Source organism: Amblyomma maculatum, chromosome 7 (assembly GCF_055883805.1).
Source record: "Amblyomma maculatum isolate TAMU_Amacu chromosome 7, ASM5588380v1, whole genome shotgun sequence".
Taxonomy (NCBI): Eukaryota; Metazoa; Arthropoda; class Arachnida; order Ixodida; family Ixodidae; genus Amblyomma; species Amblyomma maculatum.
This window is the reverse complement of record NC_139350.1, coordinates 91,011,101-91,030,869: the sequence shown is the minus strand read 5'-3', so window position 1 is coordinate 91,030,869 and position 19,769 is coordinate 91,011,101. Positions and strand designations below refer to the sequence as shown.

Here is a 19,769-nt window from a genome sequence, read left to right as displayed (position 1 = left end):
AATACCGCACGTGTTGAAGCACTTTCCGCAGACACACACTTGTGGGGAGTCAAATGTAAAGCAACAAATTTCTTCCGGTGGTGCAGTACTCTCACACTGCCCAACATTCACTGCCAATAGGCAGGCAGATTACCGATACATTTTCTTCTTTTACCCCGAGTGTGGGTGACAACTCACATATACAGCAGGCACGAGCTTTCTGTCCAGGCCCTCACACACACACCATACTAGACGCAGCGCGAGGCAGAAGATTAAAAAAAATTGCGCACTGACTTGTCACGCACAATGGAAGCCGCCAAGTGATAACGGCAGTTGCCGTCACTGCTGCCTGCCCAATGCCTCTAAAATGTATGCAGCGCTGTGCTACGGCCGCTGCCAATACCGCACAAAGCTCCCCCACAGAGTTACGGTGGAGCATCTTGACCAGTAAAAGTATTGAAGTACTTTGGTATAGTCAACTGTGCTGTCCTTATTCTGCCTAAAAGTTTTTTCATTAGCCTCCAATTAACAGACCTAAAGTGAGTGAGGAGCGCGTGCTGCCCAGGCTGCGGAGCTGGTTACGAGGAATAACGGCAACGTGAAATGCAGGAACGAGCGCCAAAGAGCTGCGATCTAAACGGCCGATCAAATTATTAAAAAAATGTCAATGCCCTAGCATTATATTCGAAGGAAGTGTGAGCAATTCTTCATTCTCATCTTTAAAAGACACTGATTTTTTTCTGCACATTTGCCCAGCCATGATGCCTTAGTTTCTGCTCAACACGTGCAACATCTGACAGCAGGTTGCAGTCTTTGTTGTGAGCACAAACTGCCAAGTGTTGTCAGTGCTGCGCAACACTTCTGCGTAGATAGGAACAGACACGCTAGCCTCCGTAATGCCGTCCATGTCCTCCTCATCACAGGCAGCGCTCTTTAATACTACCAGTTGTGAAAATTCCCATAGGGCCCATGTATAAAAAAACGGCGGTTTTGACTGGTCAAAATTCGGGTGTCTAGGAATAGTGGCGGCACCCGCGGCCACTAAAAGAAACCGTGTCTGAATTGAAAACTTTCACATCGTTGATAAATTCACAATCACTGGGAAAATAAATTATGTTCAATAGTTGCCGTAGTGAAAACTATTAAACGTAACAGCCGTAGAGATAATTAAGGTGAAAAAGAAGAAAGGGAAATAGTGATTTTCAGAAGGCAATGACGGCAATAGCAGCAAGCTTGTATTGAGTGCTTCTAGATGGCGTTACAATTCATAGGCATCCGAAAATTGCGCTCTAAAACCAGTCACTTTTTGAAGCGGAGTTTCTCAACTGGTATAAATGAAAATCTCTGGTCAGAGGTGCCTGCAGCGTCAGCACACTGCACTGTCGACGATTTCATCCAGTGACACCGCGCTACACACTGCGACATCATCGTTGGCAGCAATGCAGTCCACGAAAGTTACTGGCGGCTGCTGAGTGCCAAACTCGGGTTTTTGTTGACTGATCCTCAATGGTGGAGCAGGCATCACATTTCTCGAAACTGCAGTGCCTAAAGGAATTTGCGATAGCGTCTGAGGAGATAGCGTCCCATGCACTAGCTATGTAGTGCATGGCATCAAGGACAGATAGCTCCCTGCCTGCCTGATTGCATTCTATGCCCGCCAGCTGATGTTGCATCAAAAACTTTTGGTACTTTTCTTTCACGCACTTAAGAAAAGAAGTGGGTCTTAAATCTTTTTTTATCTAATTTTTGGTCCAATCTGAATTAAACTTATGAAACTGTAACCTTGATCAGTTTTTTTATGGTGATTTCAAATCTGTAATTAGATTTTGGATGACTGCTCTGGTCCAAGGTATGTTGAAGTCTAAGAAAAAACTAACAGGTACTTCTTACGGAGGCTTTTGGCAATTTAGCCTTGCCAAACATAGAAAGTAAATGTCTAGTCTCAATGCCAAAGACATGCTCTAGAAAATGATGCTATCTTTATTCATCTGAAAGCAATTTATTGGCAAAGGAATGGACAAACATTTACTGCAAACAATTTTGCTTAGTTAACTCTCATTATTATGTTCATCTGTAATTTTCCAAATGATGATAGAGTGATATAAGCAGCATAATCGCCTAGATCGTTTCAGTACAATTACAGCGGTACGTAATTTGTCAATGTCACTCAAGAACAACAGAAAAAAACCCCGTAAGACTGAGTGCGGTGGCAAAAATACTAAACTGAGAAAAATGCACTTCAAGTTTCAGATAACTTGCTCTCTATGGGAGTTTTGCCGGGACTAATTCGAATCGCTGCAAAATGTGGGTTGTCGCATAACCCACAGATGTATAATCAAGGTTCCACTGTAACTCCTCTGGCATGATTCAGTTCTGTGGGCACTACCCCTGTACTCCTCACCAGTTGCAGTACACCACTATCTATTATAAAGTGCCATTCCTTTCCAAAATTGCAGACCACTGTATCAGGTTTTCACTTATCTGTTCTCAAGCCTACCACACTGCACTTTTCGCATTAAGGTCTTCTAACATGCACTGCAATTCGTGCCCAAAGTTTAGTACCCCGTCAGTAGCAAAATCACAGGTCGTTCAAGTGTTTTTCTTAACTTCCGCACACCTAGTTCATTCCAATTCAACCCTCTCAGTACCTATTTCAGATATGCAATGAATGACAATGCAAGTGTCTCCTTGTAGAACTCTTCTTTTGATTGGTATTTTCTCCTTTTATATTGTAAACTGGGCTCACTGTGCAGTCTCTGTAGATTATTTATAGTGTGGATTATTGATATATACCAGATGTCCCAGCTAACTTGAGCTAAGGGCTCGAAAGTAAAATATTTGAGGTAGGCAAGGGAAACCAGCTGCATACTGCAGTGAGCAACCCTGCACACCAAAGGTGATTTTTGTTTTGCAGTCAATCTATTAGTTCATGAAGGTACTTTCCCTGATTTGCTAAATACTGGCTTTACACAATAAATGGCACTGGGACTGGCAAAAATCTTTACTATATCAGTGGTTGGTGATATCATGGTCCTGAAGTTGCCGTTCGGTAAGTAAATGGCTACTAACTGAGAACGTCTTGTTGCTTACAGAAAGAAACACTCTCAAAAACCTATCTCTCTCTTATCGTCTCTTCATGCTACTTTTTCAGTTATAAGATTTTTGTTTACATCTTGTGGAAGTACTTCTTAAGCATGGAGGCAACGTGGCTATGAATACCGTATTGCTGAATACCGTATTGTTGGGGGTGCGAGCATAATGCTCGCACCCCCAACATTGAGCCTCCAAAATTGAAATTTTTTTACCTCGCATAATCATTGCATCACCAATATTACCACCGCGAGATTCATCTGCTAGTAGTAACAAGCGCCATCTTTAAAGCGCTACTGAATCTAGCTGACCTCATTGTGTGCACGCGCTACCAGGCGGTGATAGCGTGCTCGGGTAGAAAGTGAGCCAAGCCAGGATATTGTTCTAATGTAATATCCCCCCGTTACAAAGGGGAAGGCCACAACGTCCGTCCGTCCGTCCATTCCACCCACCCACCCACTTATCCATCCATCCATCCGCCCCGCCCCGCCCCGCCCCGCCCGCCCGCCTCGCTCTGCCTGCCTTAGCAAGAGGAGGCGATGAAAATCGACGCAGAGCCTAGCATGGAAAGCAAACTAGAAGCTATGATGAGGAAGATACAAGAATCCATTCCCTCCATAGTACATATATTATGTTGAGGCATGAAAAGGAAAGAAAAATAAAGAGCCTCTGCCCGTGCCACATAGTACAACGGGCTTTCCCTCCATAGTACAGTCGAACCCGGATATATCGAATTTTGGTTATATCGAACTCACGGAATATCCCCTTGAAAATCTCATGTAAAAGTATAGGAAAGCCGCATCATATACCGAACTCAATTTCACCGGTCGTTCGATATATCGAACTTCGTACCATGCACTGGAAAGTATGCCTTCCCCAAAGACGATCGCATATCACCCTTGGCCGTTTGCCACGTGACGTTTTCAAGCCACGCGCGGAAGGAATGAGAGGGGACAGTTCGGCGACGGCTGGTCTAGGGCAGCGCCGCGCCCATTCCCCAAAGGCGCGCGCATCTGCGGTTATCGTTTCCCGCGCGCCAGCACGTGGCGTTTGCAAGCCATGTGCTTTTATGAACCAGAGAACCGTTGGGAACGAGAGGGGAAAAACGCGATAGAGCGAAGCGCAAGGGTGTGCCCATTCTTTTGCCGAGCTATCTCTCTCCTTCCTCTTTCTCGGCCTTCGTTCGCAGTAGCACTCGCTATGCATGCGCCAAGCCAGCTCAGCCCGTTCTCAGACAGAACGTCGGACGCTTTCTCCAGCGTGTTGCGAACCCTCTGCGCGCGGCGGCTGACATGGCTATGGCGCCTGCGGAAGTCATGAAGCAGCAGATCTATATTTTTTTTTTGCGACTATTTTTATCGTGCTGTACACGCGACGTTACAAAGCGGCTTTTTTTTTTTTTTTTTTTTGCAGGAGTCGTTTATTCTGGCATGTATGAATCAACGAAAGCATGCCGTCAGCTGTGATCGTGACACCGACTTTTAGCATTTTTCGCTTCAAACAGCATTTGCAGCTACTGTATCACTCTTTTCAATGATTTTGTGGCAGTGGACTACACACGCCCCACGCGCGGCGTGATAAATTGAACCGGGCTTGTGCAATCAAGCTACACGGGCAGTCTGCCAAGTTCGCTCCCCGCCACTGCAGGAGCTATCAAAAGATAAAAAAACACGCCGCGACGTTATCGCTGCGCAGCATATTGGCACGCTGCCAAGAAATGAGCTGTGGATGAGACCAGTGCAAGCGAAAACACTGGCGATTTCTGCCGCGGCGACACAGAAATCTTGTTTTGAGCTGCCGCAGTCCTCTGCCGCGAATGAACGGCAGAGGGATGCAGTTCCAACAAGTTGGAAATTTTTGGCTCTGTCGCTGCCGCTCGTCGCTTAATCGCTTGCATGTGAGCGAGCTGGCCTTAACGCTTTTTATTTTTTTTTTTTTTCAAAATTCTCGAGTGAAAAAGTGAAGGGTGGGTTCATTATGCGAGTGAGTTGATTACGCGACAAATACGGTGTTTTATCGCATCGTAAGTGCCGTTCCAAGCCGATTTCTGTATATCGAATTATTGATATATCGAACTATTTCACGATCCCCTTCGAGTTCGATATATCCGGGTTCAACTGTATCACAACAGATAGCGAAAGCGATGACGCTTCACAAGTATGCTAACACAAGGAGACCCACGAATCCCATAACTCACAAGATGCGTAGGCTGATCAGTGAGGGTGAGAAGCTGCAGCAGCTCCCCCTCTAGAATAACAATCTCCAGGCACAACATGGCGGGACGAACTAAGGAGAGTCCTATAATTTTAACACAGTGGAATAGTCGAGGCTTTAAATCAGACTAATAGAGTGGACCTTAGGATGCACCTTTCCACGTACGAGCGTACTCCGGCAGTGGTGGCCGTACAGGAGCCAGGCGGGAACGCGAGCCTCACAAACTACAAAACATTCCAACTCTACCCCCTAACATGCATCTTCGTGCACAAAAATTTCACAGCAAATTTAATAGATCTGGAATTACAAGCCAGCTTTTCATACATGATGGTGACTCTCCTGCCCATAAAAAGAAAGGATGGTCCGCCGCTCCACATCCTGAACGTGTATGGCCCACCTAAAGCAAAAAATGTAACCTTCTCCACACTCCTGAGTAGGGCTATCAGGGAAGCGGGACGAGATCCGTTACGAGTGTTAGGAGATTTCAACTTGCAGAGCCTCTCATGGGGGCTACAACCGAGAGGACATACGAGCACGGAAGCTAGCGGAGGCAGCGTCCACATTAGGCCTAACCCTACACACCGACCCGGCATACCCCACGCGATTTGGGAACTCGGCGCAGAGGGACACTTGTCCGGACTTAACTTTTTCAAAAAACGCAAGGCGAGTGGAGTGGACGAATACGGAGGAAACACTCGGTAGCGACCACAGTCTGATCAACATAACGATCTGCACTAAACCCCTTAAGGTGGGTTCAGACGAAAAGACAGGAGCGCGGACGGTCCGCGCGCGTCAGCATGGATCTGCTGCCACGCGACCACACTTCACCGTGTCCATCCGGTCGTCGAGCATTCGCACGAGGCCAGCGGACCATCCGCGTGTACCCTCCTCCCCCGCTGTTCATGCACGCTGCCGAAAACCTTTCTACCAAGAGTTTCAACATGGACACCGAGCAAAACCGTCGTCTCGCTGTTCTGGCTATTCTACGTGAAGTGTGCGAGGACGACGAGGAAGCGAAAAAGAGTTCATTTATTGCAAGCGTTCTTTATTGCATCTTCAATATTCCATATCGGTGGGCAGCTCTCTACGAGCACTAAAAACGTGACTGTCGCTTCTTCACTGAGCACTTTTTTCGCTACTTCACCCATAATCAGCACTAGAAAGTGAAAGCTACAACTCTGGCACACCCACAAGCACAAATGTACAAAAAATGATGCACTGCAGCAAACACAGAGCGAACGACGCAGCACATGCACAACAAACAAAACCCCGCTCGAACTGAATATGAGACGAAAAACGCGGGCGTAGCAGCGATAAAGCAAGAAGAGCAAAAACAATCTCGGACCGTGGCGGACTTAAAAAGGCGCTTGGCATATTCAGTCCGCTCTGCAATCTGGGGCCCCGGACGGCCACGCCGCTCTCTCGCCATTGCTCAGAGCAGTGACGTTGGCGTCACATGGGGCGCAGGTAGCAATGACTAGCGTGGACCATCCGCGCTCCGGTCCTCTCATCTGAACCCACCTTTACCAGACCGACGGGGCTGACTAAAATGCCGGACTGGGCAAAATTCAGAAAAGAATATGATGTTAGTCCTATCCAGGAGCAGGGATACCAAGCCTGGACCAAACAGCTGCTGACCAGTCTCCGTTCGACGGAAACGGAAGTAAAGCTCTCCGAGGCGATGACGGATGTGGACACCCACCTCCTCCACCTCTGGGAAGACAGACGCAGCATGGTTAAAAGATGGCACAGGCAGAAACATAACCGCAAGCTAAAGACCCGGATCATGGCGATAACAAAAGAGGTGGCAGAATACGCAGCACAACTAGCAGACGCTAACTGGGTAGAGAGGTGCAACGCGGCAGCTAGGCAGATGTCTGGCAAAAGCTCATGGCGTCTCTTCCAAGCTCTCATAGATCCAAACCAGATGCGCACAGAGTCGCAGAAACACCTGCAGAGAGCAATACACGCATTTCAAGGAAATACGGCCAAGCTAGCGCTAAAGCTCCGAGACCAGTACTTGAGCACTACCCAAGACCCAAGGGGAGAAGCTTACAGGTACAGTGGAGACGAAAATGCTGAGCTAGATGAACATTTCAAACTATACCAGCTCAAGGCAGCAATAGCGAGAATGAAACGCGGGACCGCGCCAGGAAGGGATGGGATCACGGTAAAGCTCCTAGCAAACTTACCAGAGCACGCTTACCAATCCCTTCTAGAACACTTCAATTCGATCTGGACGGGCGAAGTTCCTCTTCCCACCGAATGGAAGACGGCACTCATAACTTTCATCCCAAAAGCAGGCAAAGCCATAGATACGGACAACCTCAGGCCCATTTCTCTCATGTCGTGCGTGGGCAAATTGATGAAAACAATGGTTAAAGACAGACTTTCCGAGTATCTGAAAACAAGAGATTCTTCGCCGACTCTATGTATGGCTTCAGGCCAAATAAATCGGCTCAAGACGTCCTGCTACAGCTTAGCAGAGATATTAAATCCGATAGAACATCCGAACGGGTATAAGATAGTGCTGGCCCTAGATCTGAAGGGAGCCTTCGATAATGTGACGCACGAGGCCATCCTGACACACCTTTCGGAGACTGGGTGTGGAAAGAACGCGTTCGAGTATACAAAACGCTTCCTCTCAGACAGACAGGCGTACGTGAGGATCCAGAACGCAGAACACGGTCCCTTTCTATTAGGCAAGAGAGATACATCACAGGGAGCGGTGCTATCCCCGCTGCTTTTCAACATGGCAATGAAGTATCTCACGGTCCACCTAGAGGAAGTCTCCGGTGTGTAGCACGAGCTGTACGCGGACATCTCAATATGGGCCACGTAGGGCTCTCTGGGAAAAGTGGAGGCCAGCTTGCAGGAGGCAGCCACCGCTGTGAACAAGTAAGCAAAAAAAATGCGGCCTTCATTGCTCAATGACAAAATCCGAACTTGTCCATATTCGTCCCTCCAAAAAATGCACAGACAAGATAGAATTGCAACTTGGATCAGAACCAATACCCGAGAGAGAGGAAATTAGAGTACTGGGTCTTTTCATTCACCAGCGTAAGCTAGCGACGACCACGCTCAACAAGCTAAAAAAGGTGAGACCAGATGGGCTGAATGGTCCGCAGAGCCTCAAACAAGAAAGGGGGACTGAGAAGCAAAGATGCTCTACGACTGGCCAATGCCTTTGTAACAAGCCGAATCCTGTACTTGACCCCCTATCTCCACCTCAAGAAACACGACGAGAACACCATTGAGGTGATCACGCGCAAAATAGCGAAGAAGGCCCTCGACCTCCCTATAACCATGTCGAACCTGAGACTCCAAGGTATGGGTATAACGAACTCGTTCAAGGAGCTGAGAGAAGCCCACCTCACGAGCCAACACACGCGATTATCGCAGACACCGTCGGGGCGTCGACTATTAACCCGTCTACACATACAACACACGACTGTAACCGAGGAAAGAGTAAGGCTTCCCCAGGAGTGGCGATACGCTCTGCACGTAAAACCACTCCCCACTAACATGTCCAAGGATGACCACGAGGGTAGGTGCATGGTCAGGGCAGAGGCCTTAGCTCACTACTACGAAGGGAAACCCGGAGTGTACTATGTGGACGCGTCCGGCCCACACCAAGGCGGGTGGTACACGGCGGCAGTGATCCAAGAGTCCAAAACGGTAAACGGGCTCACATTTAAGCCCAAAACGTAACACAGGCAGAGGAGGTCGCCATCGCGTTAGCAGCAACACACTCTGATTCCAAAACAATCATAACAGACTCGCAAGGGGTGTGCAAGAATTTTCAACAGGGCTGGGTCCCGTACCTGGCCTACCGGCTACTAAAAAACAGCTCAGACCTGGCCTACCGACTACTGCAAAACAGCTCGTATGTGAAAAGTCCATCCCGCTGCTTCATAGTCTGGGCTCCGGCCCATTCGGGGCTAGGAGAAAACGAGGCAGCAGATGCCGCCGTCCACGTGCTTTCTAACCGGGCAACCTCGTCTCCTTCCTCCTCGGAAGAATTCACACCAGCCTACACTTTCAGAGAAATTACGCAGCTGTACCAAAACAGGCACAGTATTTACCCCCCACCCGTGTAAAGGGTGAACAAGAGCAGAGGAACGCGTGTTTCTTCACCTCCTTACGAATACCATGATGTGCCCGGCGCCGCTTAAACACTTTGACAGTGCCTTCTCCGGGGAGTGCCCACACTGCGGGGAAATGTCCTCGGACCTTTTCCACATGGCATGGGCGTGTCCCTCCAACCCTGCCTTTGCACCTAACCCAAACACCACCCGGGAGGACTGGGAAGTGACCCTACTCGCCTGCTCCAAACTGAAAGCCCAAAAGGCCTTGGTCAAACGAGCAATGGCGGCAGCGGAAGCCACTGGGGTCCCGTACTAGGGACTCCACCTAGTGTTTGTGAGGGGAAGGGCACTAAGCCTGACCCCAGAGCAACCTTCATGTAACTCTCTATTTTTATTAAACGTTTTCACCACCACCTTCCATCCATGATGCTCATAGTCATCGCCATTTTGCGAGGTGCATTCGCGTCTCATTGTGATTGTTCCTTTGTTCCGTCCATGTTACTTGCTTTGTTCCACCGTCTACCGTGTTCTTGGTGCCGTATCACAGTGGGGTGGTACGCAAGTTATACAGCTGTTTTTAAGCTGAAAGCTTTTGAGTACAGGCTACAGCATAGCAACCGTGCTGCCAGCAGGCACTTCGATGTCAATGAGTTCTGCGTAGTACGCTACTGGAGACAGCGATTGAAGTGCCGATATGGACTTTGATCAAATCTCTGATCAAGAGTAGAACTGTATGGTCTGCTGTGAGCATTATACCACGGAACACGGGGAGTGATGATTAGGCTTCGTGCAGTAAAGTGCTTTAGCAATTTGTGCTTTTGGCGACCTTGTACTTTTATAACAAGGGTAAGTTCTGCTTGAAAGTAATGCCTTGGTTATATTTACAATAGCTGACCTAAGAATCCCGATTCGCACCTATTTAAATTTGCTTTTAGCGTTCCAAAACATTTGCTCGAAAATTTTCCCCGCATAATTATCACACCCCCAACTTAGCATCAATTTTCCGCGAAAAAAAGTGTGAGCATTATGCGAGTAAATACGGTACAACCGAGTTTGATTTCATGTGAAAACCAAAGCGCTGCATGAACACAGTGTCACCTTCTGCTGTTTCTCTCTGTAAAAAGGCAATAGATGAGAAATGCGCATGGCAGTTAAGTGCTTCAAAACTGCACATGCCGCCTTCAGTTCTTGCCACTACTGCCTCGTGCTGCACAGTGCTGTGAAAGTTCGGTCGTTTCTTCCCTTCCATATTTTTCGCCGCGCTTTTACTCTCCTTTACTTTCTGAACGGATTGTGCCACCTTCTTTCCATGCTTGTAGACAGCTTTACTTTTCTTTTCTTCATATGCCCCGCATGCTTTCCCTCATGGCTCCAAGGCTTACGTAAAGTTGGCTTCTCCTGAGCACCACTAAGACTAGTGGTAAAGCCATTTAAAAAAAAACACTAAGTTTTTTTTTTTCCTCCTTCGTGATTCTAGGTAGTGCGCACGTGGCGATGTCATTTCGTGGGAAGGCGTCGCCGCGGCCAGACTCACTTTACTATAACAGATTTTTATCAAAAATACTTTTACTATAAACAGGGGAAAATGTACAGAAGATAAACTATGACTTCAGTTTCATTTTACTATAATCCGAGTTTACTATAGTGGGGTTTTCTGTATTTCTGATAAGGAAAGCCTCATGTGTATTTTTGTTTTCCAGCTCCACAAAAAGCCTGTGAAATACAAAAGAAATTACATAACTACCATACTCGCACACCACAATTGTGCTGCTCTTAAACTTGGTTAGAGCAAAAAGTCAGCTGTGAATGTGACTCAGCATCCTTGTTGCAGTGGCAGGCCAATATGTTCTCAATTTACATCCACTTTGCACCCTTGATGGTTCAAGTTACAGAGAATGAAGCATGCTCGCTAAAATCACGACCAACATGTTGCCTTACTACTGCAGAAGGGCTGTAGAGTCCCAGAGCAACTAATTTTGCTCGCTCAAACCATGCTTAGGAGCAGCACAATCACGGTTAGCAAATACACTAGTAACAACATTTTTTTTTTTTTTTATTTTGCTCACTTTCTCTGGAGCTGGGAAAAAAGATACACATGATTCTTTCCTTATTGCAAATCATAGAATGAGGGTTTCTGAAGGTGCTATTCAAATTTGCGAATCCAATTTATTGCAGAAAGTGAATAATTAGTGAATTAAGTTACCTTAATAACTAATTGAGAAAAAAAAAACGACTATGGTACGCAAAGTGGCTGGCAGCAATATGAAACTAGTTTCCCTTGCCTGTTTATTTTTCTAGCCCTGGGCTCAAATTAGCTGGGACACCCTATATATCTGTTAAGTATCTGTAAAGGGGCACAATGCATGCCCTAGTACTAGTCAGAAGCAACACGAGAAGCAGCTGAGCGATAACGGTGTGCATACTTCCATAAGCAGTAATAGCTAGTCCGACACTATCAAAAAGGAGAAAAAAAGTGGAAATAATGCGTGGATAAAAATTAAGGCCACTACCAAAGCTATGATAATCATGTTTAGAAAAAACACAACTGATGTCTTTAATTGCGCAACTGCAATGTATTTGTTAATCAGTAATAATAAACCAATTGATTCATCAGCTTTATTGTACCTAAAGGTAAGAAATAGGCAGCCAGAAAACACTTCCAATTACTGCAGTTATTGGCCTCGCATGCCGTTCACGGTATTTTGAAGCCATAAATACTAAACAAGCCACAAAACGTTTTGGACATGAACGTGACACCACTGCTCGCTGCTGGGAATCGCATAGTAGGTCACTTACCGGCGTGGATATGACTTCGCACACTTCATATGGATGGTTCTCCCTGCAAAGAGGTTTTTATTTTTACATAAGAGTAGTGTTTGTGAAAGTTTCTCATGTACACCTACTGTGCAATGACACAGGCTTTAGGACACAACAGCGCAAAAAACAATTGCCAGTAGAAATTCAATGGACATTCCTCTAATATGGTCAATAATAACTTGAAGCATAATTTGGTCAGAAAAAATGCTTTGAATTTTTTTTAATGTGATCTAAGATTAATATAATGCAAAGCATGAACTAAGACTAAAACAAAAAATAGGGTGCCAGTGATGCATCGTATGTAAGTAATTCAATTGCAGCCTGTGGCTAAAGTAATGATTCAAACGCTACAGAATAAAGAAATTAAAGTAAACATCATTTGACAAATAACTTCTGCATCAACTGAACAAAAATGATAGAAGTCAAAGTGATCAACTGCAATAAAAATCAAAATCTGTGCAAAAAGTGAGGTTACAGTCCCTTCAATGAACAATCAGTTCTTAGTTCGTGCAAACTGACTATTCAGAAGTTCAGTTCAGTTCAGGCGTTCAGTCGTGTCCGACTCTTCGTGACCCTATGGACCATGTCACGCCACGCTTTCCGGTCTCTAACTATCTTCTTAACATCACATAGCTTCATCTGCAATGCCTCGAGAATGCCATCTAACCATCGCGTTCGCTGCCTACCCCTTCTCCGGCGACCCTCAACCTTTCCCAACATCAAATCTTTCTCCAGCGACTCCTCTCTTCTCATCAGATGACCAAAGTAGCTGAGCTTTAACTTTAGAATTTGACCCTCCAATGAGCAGTCAGGGTTTATGGTCGACAATATCGACTGATTTGATCTTCTGGCAGCCCATGGAACTCTTAAGAGTCTTCGCCAGCACCACAATTCAAATGCGTCAATTCTTCGGCGGTCAGCCTTTTTCACAATCCAACTCTCGCATCCATACATCACAACTGGAAAGACCATAGCACGGGTTATACGGATCTTGGTTGGTAGACTAATGTCTCTGCTCTTTACTAGACGGTCAAGGCTAACCATTGCTCTCTTTCCCAGAAGCAGGCGTCTCCTAATTTCATGGCTGCAGTCTCCTTCCGAGGTAATCTTGGCGCCCAAGAACAGAAAATCTGTCACAGCTTCCACTTCTTGTCCATTGATGCTCCAGGACTTGATAGGGCAAGACGCCATGATCTTCGTCTTTTTAATGTTCAATTTAAGCCCAAACTTCTCACTCTCTTCTTGTACGCGCATCAGAAGTCTCTTGAGTTCCACTTCACTTTCTGCCATTAAAGTGGTATCATCCGCATATCTAAGGTTGTTGATACGTTTTCCAGCAATCTTCACTCCAGCTGAGGACTCGTCCAGACCGGCCTTCCTCATGATGCACTCTGCATATAGGTTAAATAGGCAGGGCGACAGTATGCAGCCTTGCCTCACCCCTTTCTCAATCGGAAACCAATCAGTAAGGCCATGCCCAGTTCTGACTGTGGCCTCTTGCCCTTCATAAAGGTTCCCGAGGAGACAGATGAGGTGAATTGGAACTCCCATCTCTTGGAGAGCTTGCCACAATCTGCTGTGATCTACGCAGTCAAACGCTTTAGCAATAAATAAACGCTTCAGAAATAAACTACTAATTCGCCTAAAATTTTCTGTGCTTTGCCAGGATCCTACTATGCTCAAACAGGTTCTGAGACTTTTTGAATACGCGAAGTTAACTTTGTCCAATTTTGCAGCATATGCCAATGAGCTGCCGAGCCAAATATAGCTACACTATTTACAGCAGGCCTGGAGTCTCATTCCCAGCACTGTTTTCCATACCAACAGCTATAGTAGCTAATCCAGCAAGTCTGCCAACTAACTGCCATGGTGCGAAGTTTAGTGCACTACTTCTCTGTTTCACAACACAAAAAGTTTGGTAGTTTGGGGAGTTTAACGTCCCAAAGTGACTCAGGCTATGAGAGACGCCATAGAGGAGGGCTCCGCAAATTTCGACCACCTGGGCTTCTAACGTACACAAAAAGTGGCACATTGGTCAGACGCCTCTCTCAAATGGCTACAGTAGATGACGCAATGGCGTCATCTACTGTAGCCATTTCATCCAAACAATTTTGTACCATATAATCAGCAAATGGGATTTGCACCGACCATTAGCAGAAGTAAGCAGATATATCTAAGCAAGAACAGACATGACGTAGAAAAAGACACAATCGAACCCTCGGGTGCTTTAGTTGCAGAATTTTGGCAGCTTTCTGCTGCTTGTGAAAACCTCAACGAATCGGCGCACGTTTCATATGGGTATTACAAGGGACCTGAACGTTGCTAATGTATTTACGCAACTGCAAATGATTGCCAACCTCTAGTGCAGACTACAATTTGTCCACTCCTATGTTTTCTGTATTTCAGAAGAGTATGCGAAGGGTGCATTTTTGCACATCGCATGCATTCATGCCCCCAGCAGCTATACAGTGTTCCAGCGTGATAATGATGGCAGAAATTATGAAAAATCCGCCACTGTAACAAGCCTTGGACATCCAAAATGCATCTCAGCCTTTCGCTTTTTACTGCACGTCGACAGAAGCCCACCCACGCGCAATGGGGCTGGCTTAAGGACAGTTCTCGAGTGGAGGTTCCTGCATCACATCTGGTAAGTTGCCCAACTTCACAATGCATAGCCATATGCACGTCGTCTGCTACACAGCTTATAAAATGCTTCTAGCACCAAAACTGCTATCCTGACAAGCACAAAACGAGCCTTTGAGCCTCTAGTTTCAATTTCAACACAGAATCATTTGGCCATCTATCAAAAGCACACTAACATACACCTTCCAATGTGTTCAGATTCTTTTTCTGCACAATTTCTTCTTGAACAAAAGCAGCTGCCTGGGCTTCTAAACTTGGACTTTACGGAACAACTTTTTCCAGTGCAATGCTGCGTCTGTCCCTTGAACAAACTTTAAACATTGAATGCATCAGCCAATGTTTGGAGGGGAAAATGCACACATTTATTTGAATGGTTTCTCAACTACAAAAACAAGACAAGCCTCCGTCGATACTATATTGAGCTGCAGTGTTGACAATAGCCGCTGATTTGCATATTTTTTACTTTTCTAGAGGTGCTTTCCATTTTGGAGAGTTTCAGTGGTCAAAAGCCCACCAATGTTTCCCTCGTTCTCTCCGCATTCATTTATATTTGTGGGTAGGGGGAGCCAGTTCAGTATCATTGAAGAAAGAGTCCCCATTCTCAGCCAACGCTATTCCTTCACAATTTTTACCACCCTCTTTATCAAAGGGATGAAGTGGCGTTCAATTCAAAGTGCTGCTTGCAGATCACCGAGTGTGACTGTAGCTTTTAAAGAGTGCAAGATGCCTTTGTGAAACCGTTCTCGGTACCATGGTGCTGAAAATTATGAAATATATGACCCTTGCCTTGCGTGTTGATGCCCTGACTAACAGCGTGGCACAAAGCGAGTAATTTCTCTCATGGTTTTTGCCTGTTTAGTGAGAGTAGCACTTGGTCTAGAACCGCACAGAACTATGCACAGTCGTGCTTCTCCTTCTACGGTCACAGCCATCAAATCGTAAGGACAACTGCTGAGAGCCAAGTGCACTGCGTACATGCGACATAAATGCACAATTTCCTCACTCTGCTGAAGCAACAAAAAAAATCACAGTTACAGTGCCCCTTTAAACAATCAATGTTATGCAAAACTTTCATTCGCATTAGAAAAAGAATATGTTCAAACTCTTGCTGGCTTGCTATAGAATGATGGCAGGATGGATATGTGCCACACTGACAGGGCTCCGTAATGTCATCAGGAAGCAGAGATGCAGAAGACTACACCGGTTGGCACACCTAATAATCTGGCCGCCGCACCCCAGCCTCTATGTTCCTGCCATGATATGGGGTTGTTGTCACGGTATTGAGATAGCAGCTGAGCTGTTAACAGGATGGATTCACTGAGCATATACACTGCAGGAAACAGAACAGGCATTCGTCTCTACCAGCAATAACTGGATAACATTCAGGGGGAGAACCTGCACTGACCACAGAAAGAGGACTTTTCACTCAGACTCCAGGAAGCATGAATGCCACGCAAATATCACAGGCATGTCGCCCGGTGGCATGGAACTCTGCAATTGCAACTGTGCATGGCGCATTCATTTTGCATGCTTCAGGGTTTACGGAAGCATGGTATGTGAAGCGACCCCTATGATGAGCTTAGAAGTTTGTAAAGTGCCACTATTCAGGTAAGGCTACTGACAAGTATGTCCCAACAGATGAGCAGCACTCCTCCCTTTGGACATCACTAGCACTCAGCTACTCTATGCTACCTCCCTGCTGCCTTGAGTGGCAAAGGAAAGAATCTAAACACCATTACGGATATGTTCTCAGGGGATATGTTCTCAGGCATCCATGGAGCATGAATAGACCATGTCATCTCAACAGAACAGTGCCAAGCTGCCAGACGACAGTAATACGAGCCTTCTAGCGGGCTCTTTGAAAAACCTGAATTGTCTCATAGCATTGTCCCATGACTGAGTATTCGCGGCAGGATAACCTGCACACACAGTGCGACTCACCAGTGGCTCACGACACAGTGAATGTGTTAAGCACCTTGCCAGGCCTCGCTTGCTACTCCGAATCAAAGCACAAACTTTCTTTTTGCTGCCCGAACCGAATATTTATGCTTCATAAAAGACAACTTGATACGTTTCCAGCAAAAGGGGAGCAAGTAATTTTTTACAGCCATTAACAAAATTTCGCATTAAGTGCCACAAATGCTGAAAATTGCACCATTGAAATGCAAGGATTTGTCAAACGAGCCACCAACGGGTCACGGATTCACTTTCCGATATGAAGACGCACGTGCACCACAAACACTACAAAAGAAACACATAACTGCGTTCATGGCAAAACCTCCTTGCACGAAACTGGCAAGAGGACGTACTCGTATGTTGAGTATTATTTAGCACATTTGCTAGCTGGCAAATAATCCACTACATATATGACATGAACGATAAAAAATCCACCTGCGACAGAAAAACTGCTGCTAGGTGTAACATACACTCAAAATAAGCTGCCTGTTAGGTCTGTACATAACTCAACACAACAGTTTAAGGCGTTAATGTAATTTCAAGCACTTGTGTGACAAACTATAACGTACAGGCATGCTATGTAAGCAATGCCGTAATCTCTTCAAGATTAATGAAGCTTCTTTTCTCATCGCCTGCAGAAATAAAAGAGAAGAGCTACATTTGACAGCAAAATTTCTGAGGGTTGCTATGACGCTACAAAGGAGAGGATGCTTGAAAAGAGGTAAAACAGCTTGCATAGAGAAGACGGTGCTTGCAAGCTTAAGGTAACACAGGCACATCATACAGAAGAGCAAAAAGTAGAAACTAAAGAAATGAGACAGGATGGCCATCTCTTATTTAAGCATTCCTTTGACCTTAGGCCAACCCCGTCTAGTATGCTCTTTTACCAAGAAGGCAATCCAATACGGTTTCAAACCCAGAAGCCAAGTAGGCCCATTCCAGACAAACCAAACAAAGCCCTTACCGGACAAACTTGGTCATTTCATCTAGCCGCGATGTCCTCGATTTTATCACCTGAAAAGCAAGAGGACAAAAAGTACCGGATTAAGAAATGAACCTGTTAACACGTGTCACATCAAGTTAAAAAAAAAAACTAGTAAAAGAATCTACAAATTTAGAAAAACTGGATGCACACAACAAAATGGGGAAATACTGAATAAGTAGCCTGAGAAAACCCCTCTCCAACAACTTCCTGTGCACTCCCACAGGGAGAGAGCACAGCATACAAGATCTGAACGCAAGAAACCAGCTGCTAACAAAAAATACTAGCCGACTTTAAGCAAAGTCAACGTATGACTCCCACTTTGTCCTACTGCTGCACTTTAAGGCTGAGCTACATGTATGTGAAAACCCAAGCGAACACGATAGCGGCAAGTGCTGCCTGACGCCTTCGCGCGAACAGTGCACATGTCTCTTAGCTCGTCGCTCAGATCTGCTGAAATACAAAATTTCACTCGCTCGCCCAGAAATGCATGCGCGATAGCCAGTAGCATGAACGCAAAGCGCACGTCACTGCCGCTCATTTTGCATGCTTTCTTTTTTCTGCAGTGTAATCAGTGTTGCATTGTTTGTTCACTGGCGAGTAAATTTCACGCTTTGTATGAAGAATGGTGAATGGCCAAGGATTCAACAAGCGTCTAACCGTAACAAAAAAAATATATATCAAAAGGTCACGTGACTACTCGTATAGCGCAAGTTAACACATGTTAAGCGCTTCAAACTCAATACAGTGTGTTGTAAATACATTTTATTTTGCATGTTGCCGCAAAATAATTTAATGCTTGCAACTGTTATAACTGTTGTTCAATTTGCAAATAATTTTGCGGTGTACTATGCTAGCAGCACAAAGAGTCATCACCGTTTTGCGTTGCGGTCAATTCACGCTGTCGTGAGCATACATCTTCCCCAGTAGGCGACACAGCAAACCACGATCACTTTCGCCGCGCCGCCTTGTCGCGCCCCTCCCTTTTTCGCTCACATGCAGCTTAGTCTTCATCTTTTAGTTTCCCACGGTACGACATCGCAGCACACACAAACCTTCAATCAATAAATCATAAGTCCGCAACGAAGCTGGCAGTTTAAAGCTAGTGGAGATTAAAAGCAAAACAGCAAGCCACCCTGCCTTACACACTCAAGTGCCAGTCTTGTACACACTGCAGAAAATAAGTAGCTGACTACAATTACAATTACTCGGCCAGAAATTTAACTGACTACAGAAGTCCCCTGAAAAGTCTGCCAACAATAAATCACAGAAAAGTAATTGAATAGTACTATGTTATTTTCTAAATTTACTGTCTTAACACAAATTCACACAGATTACAATGAACTAATGTGGCTTGCATGATATTTGGTTGTGAAGTAATCTTCAAGAGGAGTTGTATTTTGAAGTTGCCATTGCTAATTTCCCCCCATTTCCCCACGGAGATATCAGCAGCTACAATGAACACTCTTTCAATGTAAGCACTGGAGCAAACAGCAGTATTATAATGCAAGAACGCCCTATGCTACTGCTTCACATGCTTAATGCTGTGGCTGCAGCCGTGCTGTGAACTAGTAAATAAGTTTCAATATTCATGAAATAGCCAAATTGAACACTATTTCTTGCCACTTACTTCCACTCTATGAGCCTAAATAATAATAAAACTTGTTTTCTTTTTTTTTCATGTTTTTATGAGTTGCCTCTGTCCACCCGAACCAGCAGCGTAAGAGGGTATCTGGAAAGGCAGACAGCGAACCAACAAAAGAATCGGACATGAGGATTTATACGATTGTAGGTGAACCTATTTTCTAAAATTTGAGAATCTGAACTGGGGTGGTCGACTTGCCTACCGTATAAACCGGAATATAGGTAGATATTTTTTCTTGAAAAAAGCAAGCTAAAGTAGCCCCTCATACTACAGTAGAACCCCTTAATGGTAAAGTCACTGGGACCAGCAAAAATCTCTACTATATCAGGGTCTTTACTATATCAGCTGTTGGTGA

The 19,769-nt window shown here is 45.4% G+C and overlaps 1 protein-coding gene across 3 annotated transcripts in view; it reads right to left on the bottom strand.

The window, feature by feature from the left end:
* LOC146183938 (protein CutA homolog) overlaps positions 1–19,769 on the bottom strand; it is a 46,006-nt gene that overhangs the window by 5,174 nt on the left and 21,063 nt on the right. For all 3 annotated transcript variants that reach the window (XM_084609252.1, XM_084609251.1, XM_084609253.1), the window contains exons 5-6: positions 17,752–17,801; positions 12,168–12,210 (exon numbers count right to left, since the gene is read on the bottom strand). In XM_084609252.1, coding sequence (XP_084465378.1) covers positions 12,168–12,210; positions 17,752–17,801 — 93 coding nt within the window. The remainder of the gene's footprint in view (positions 1–12,167; positions 12,211–17,751; positions 17,802–19,769) is intronic.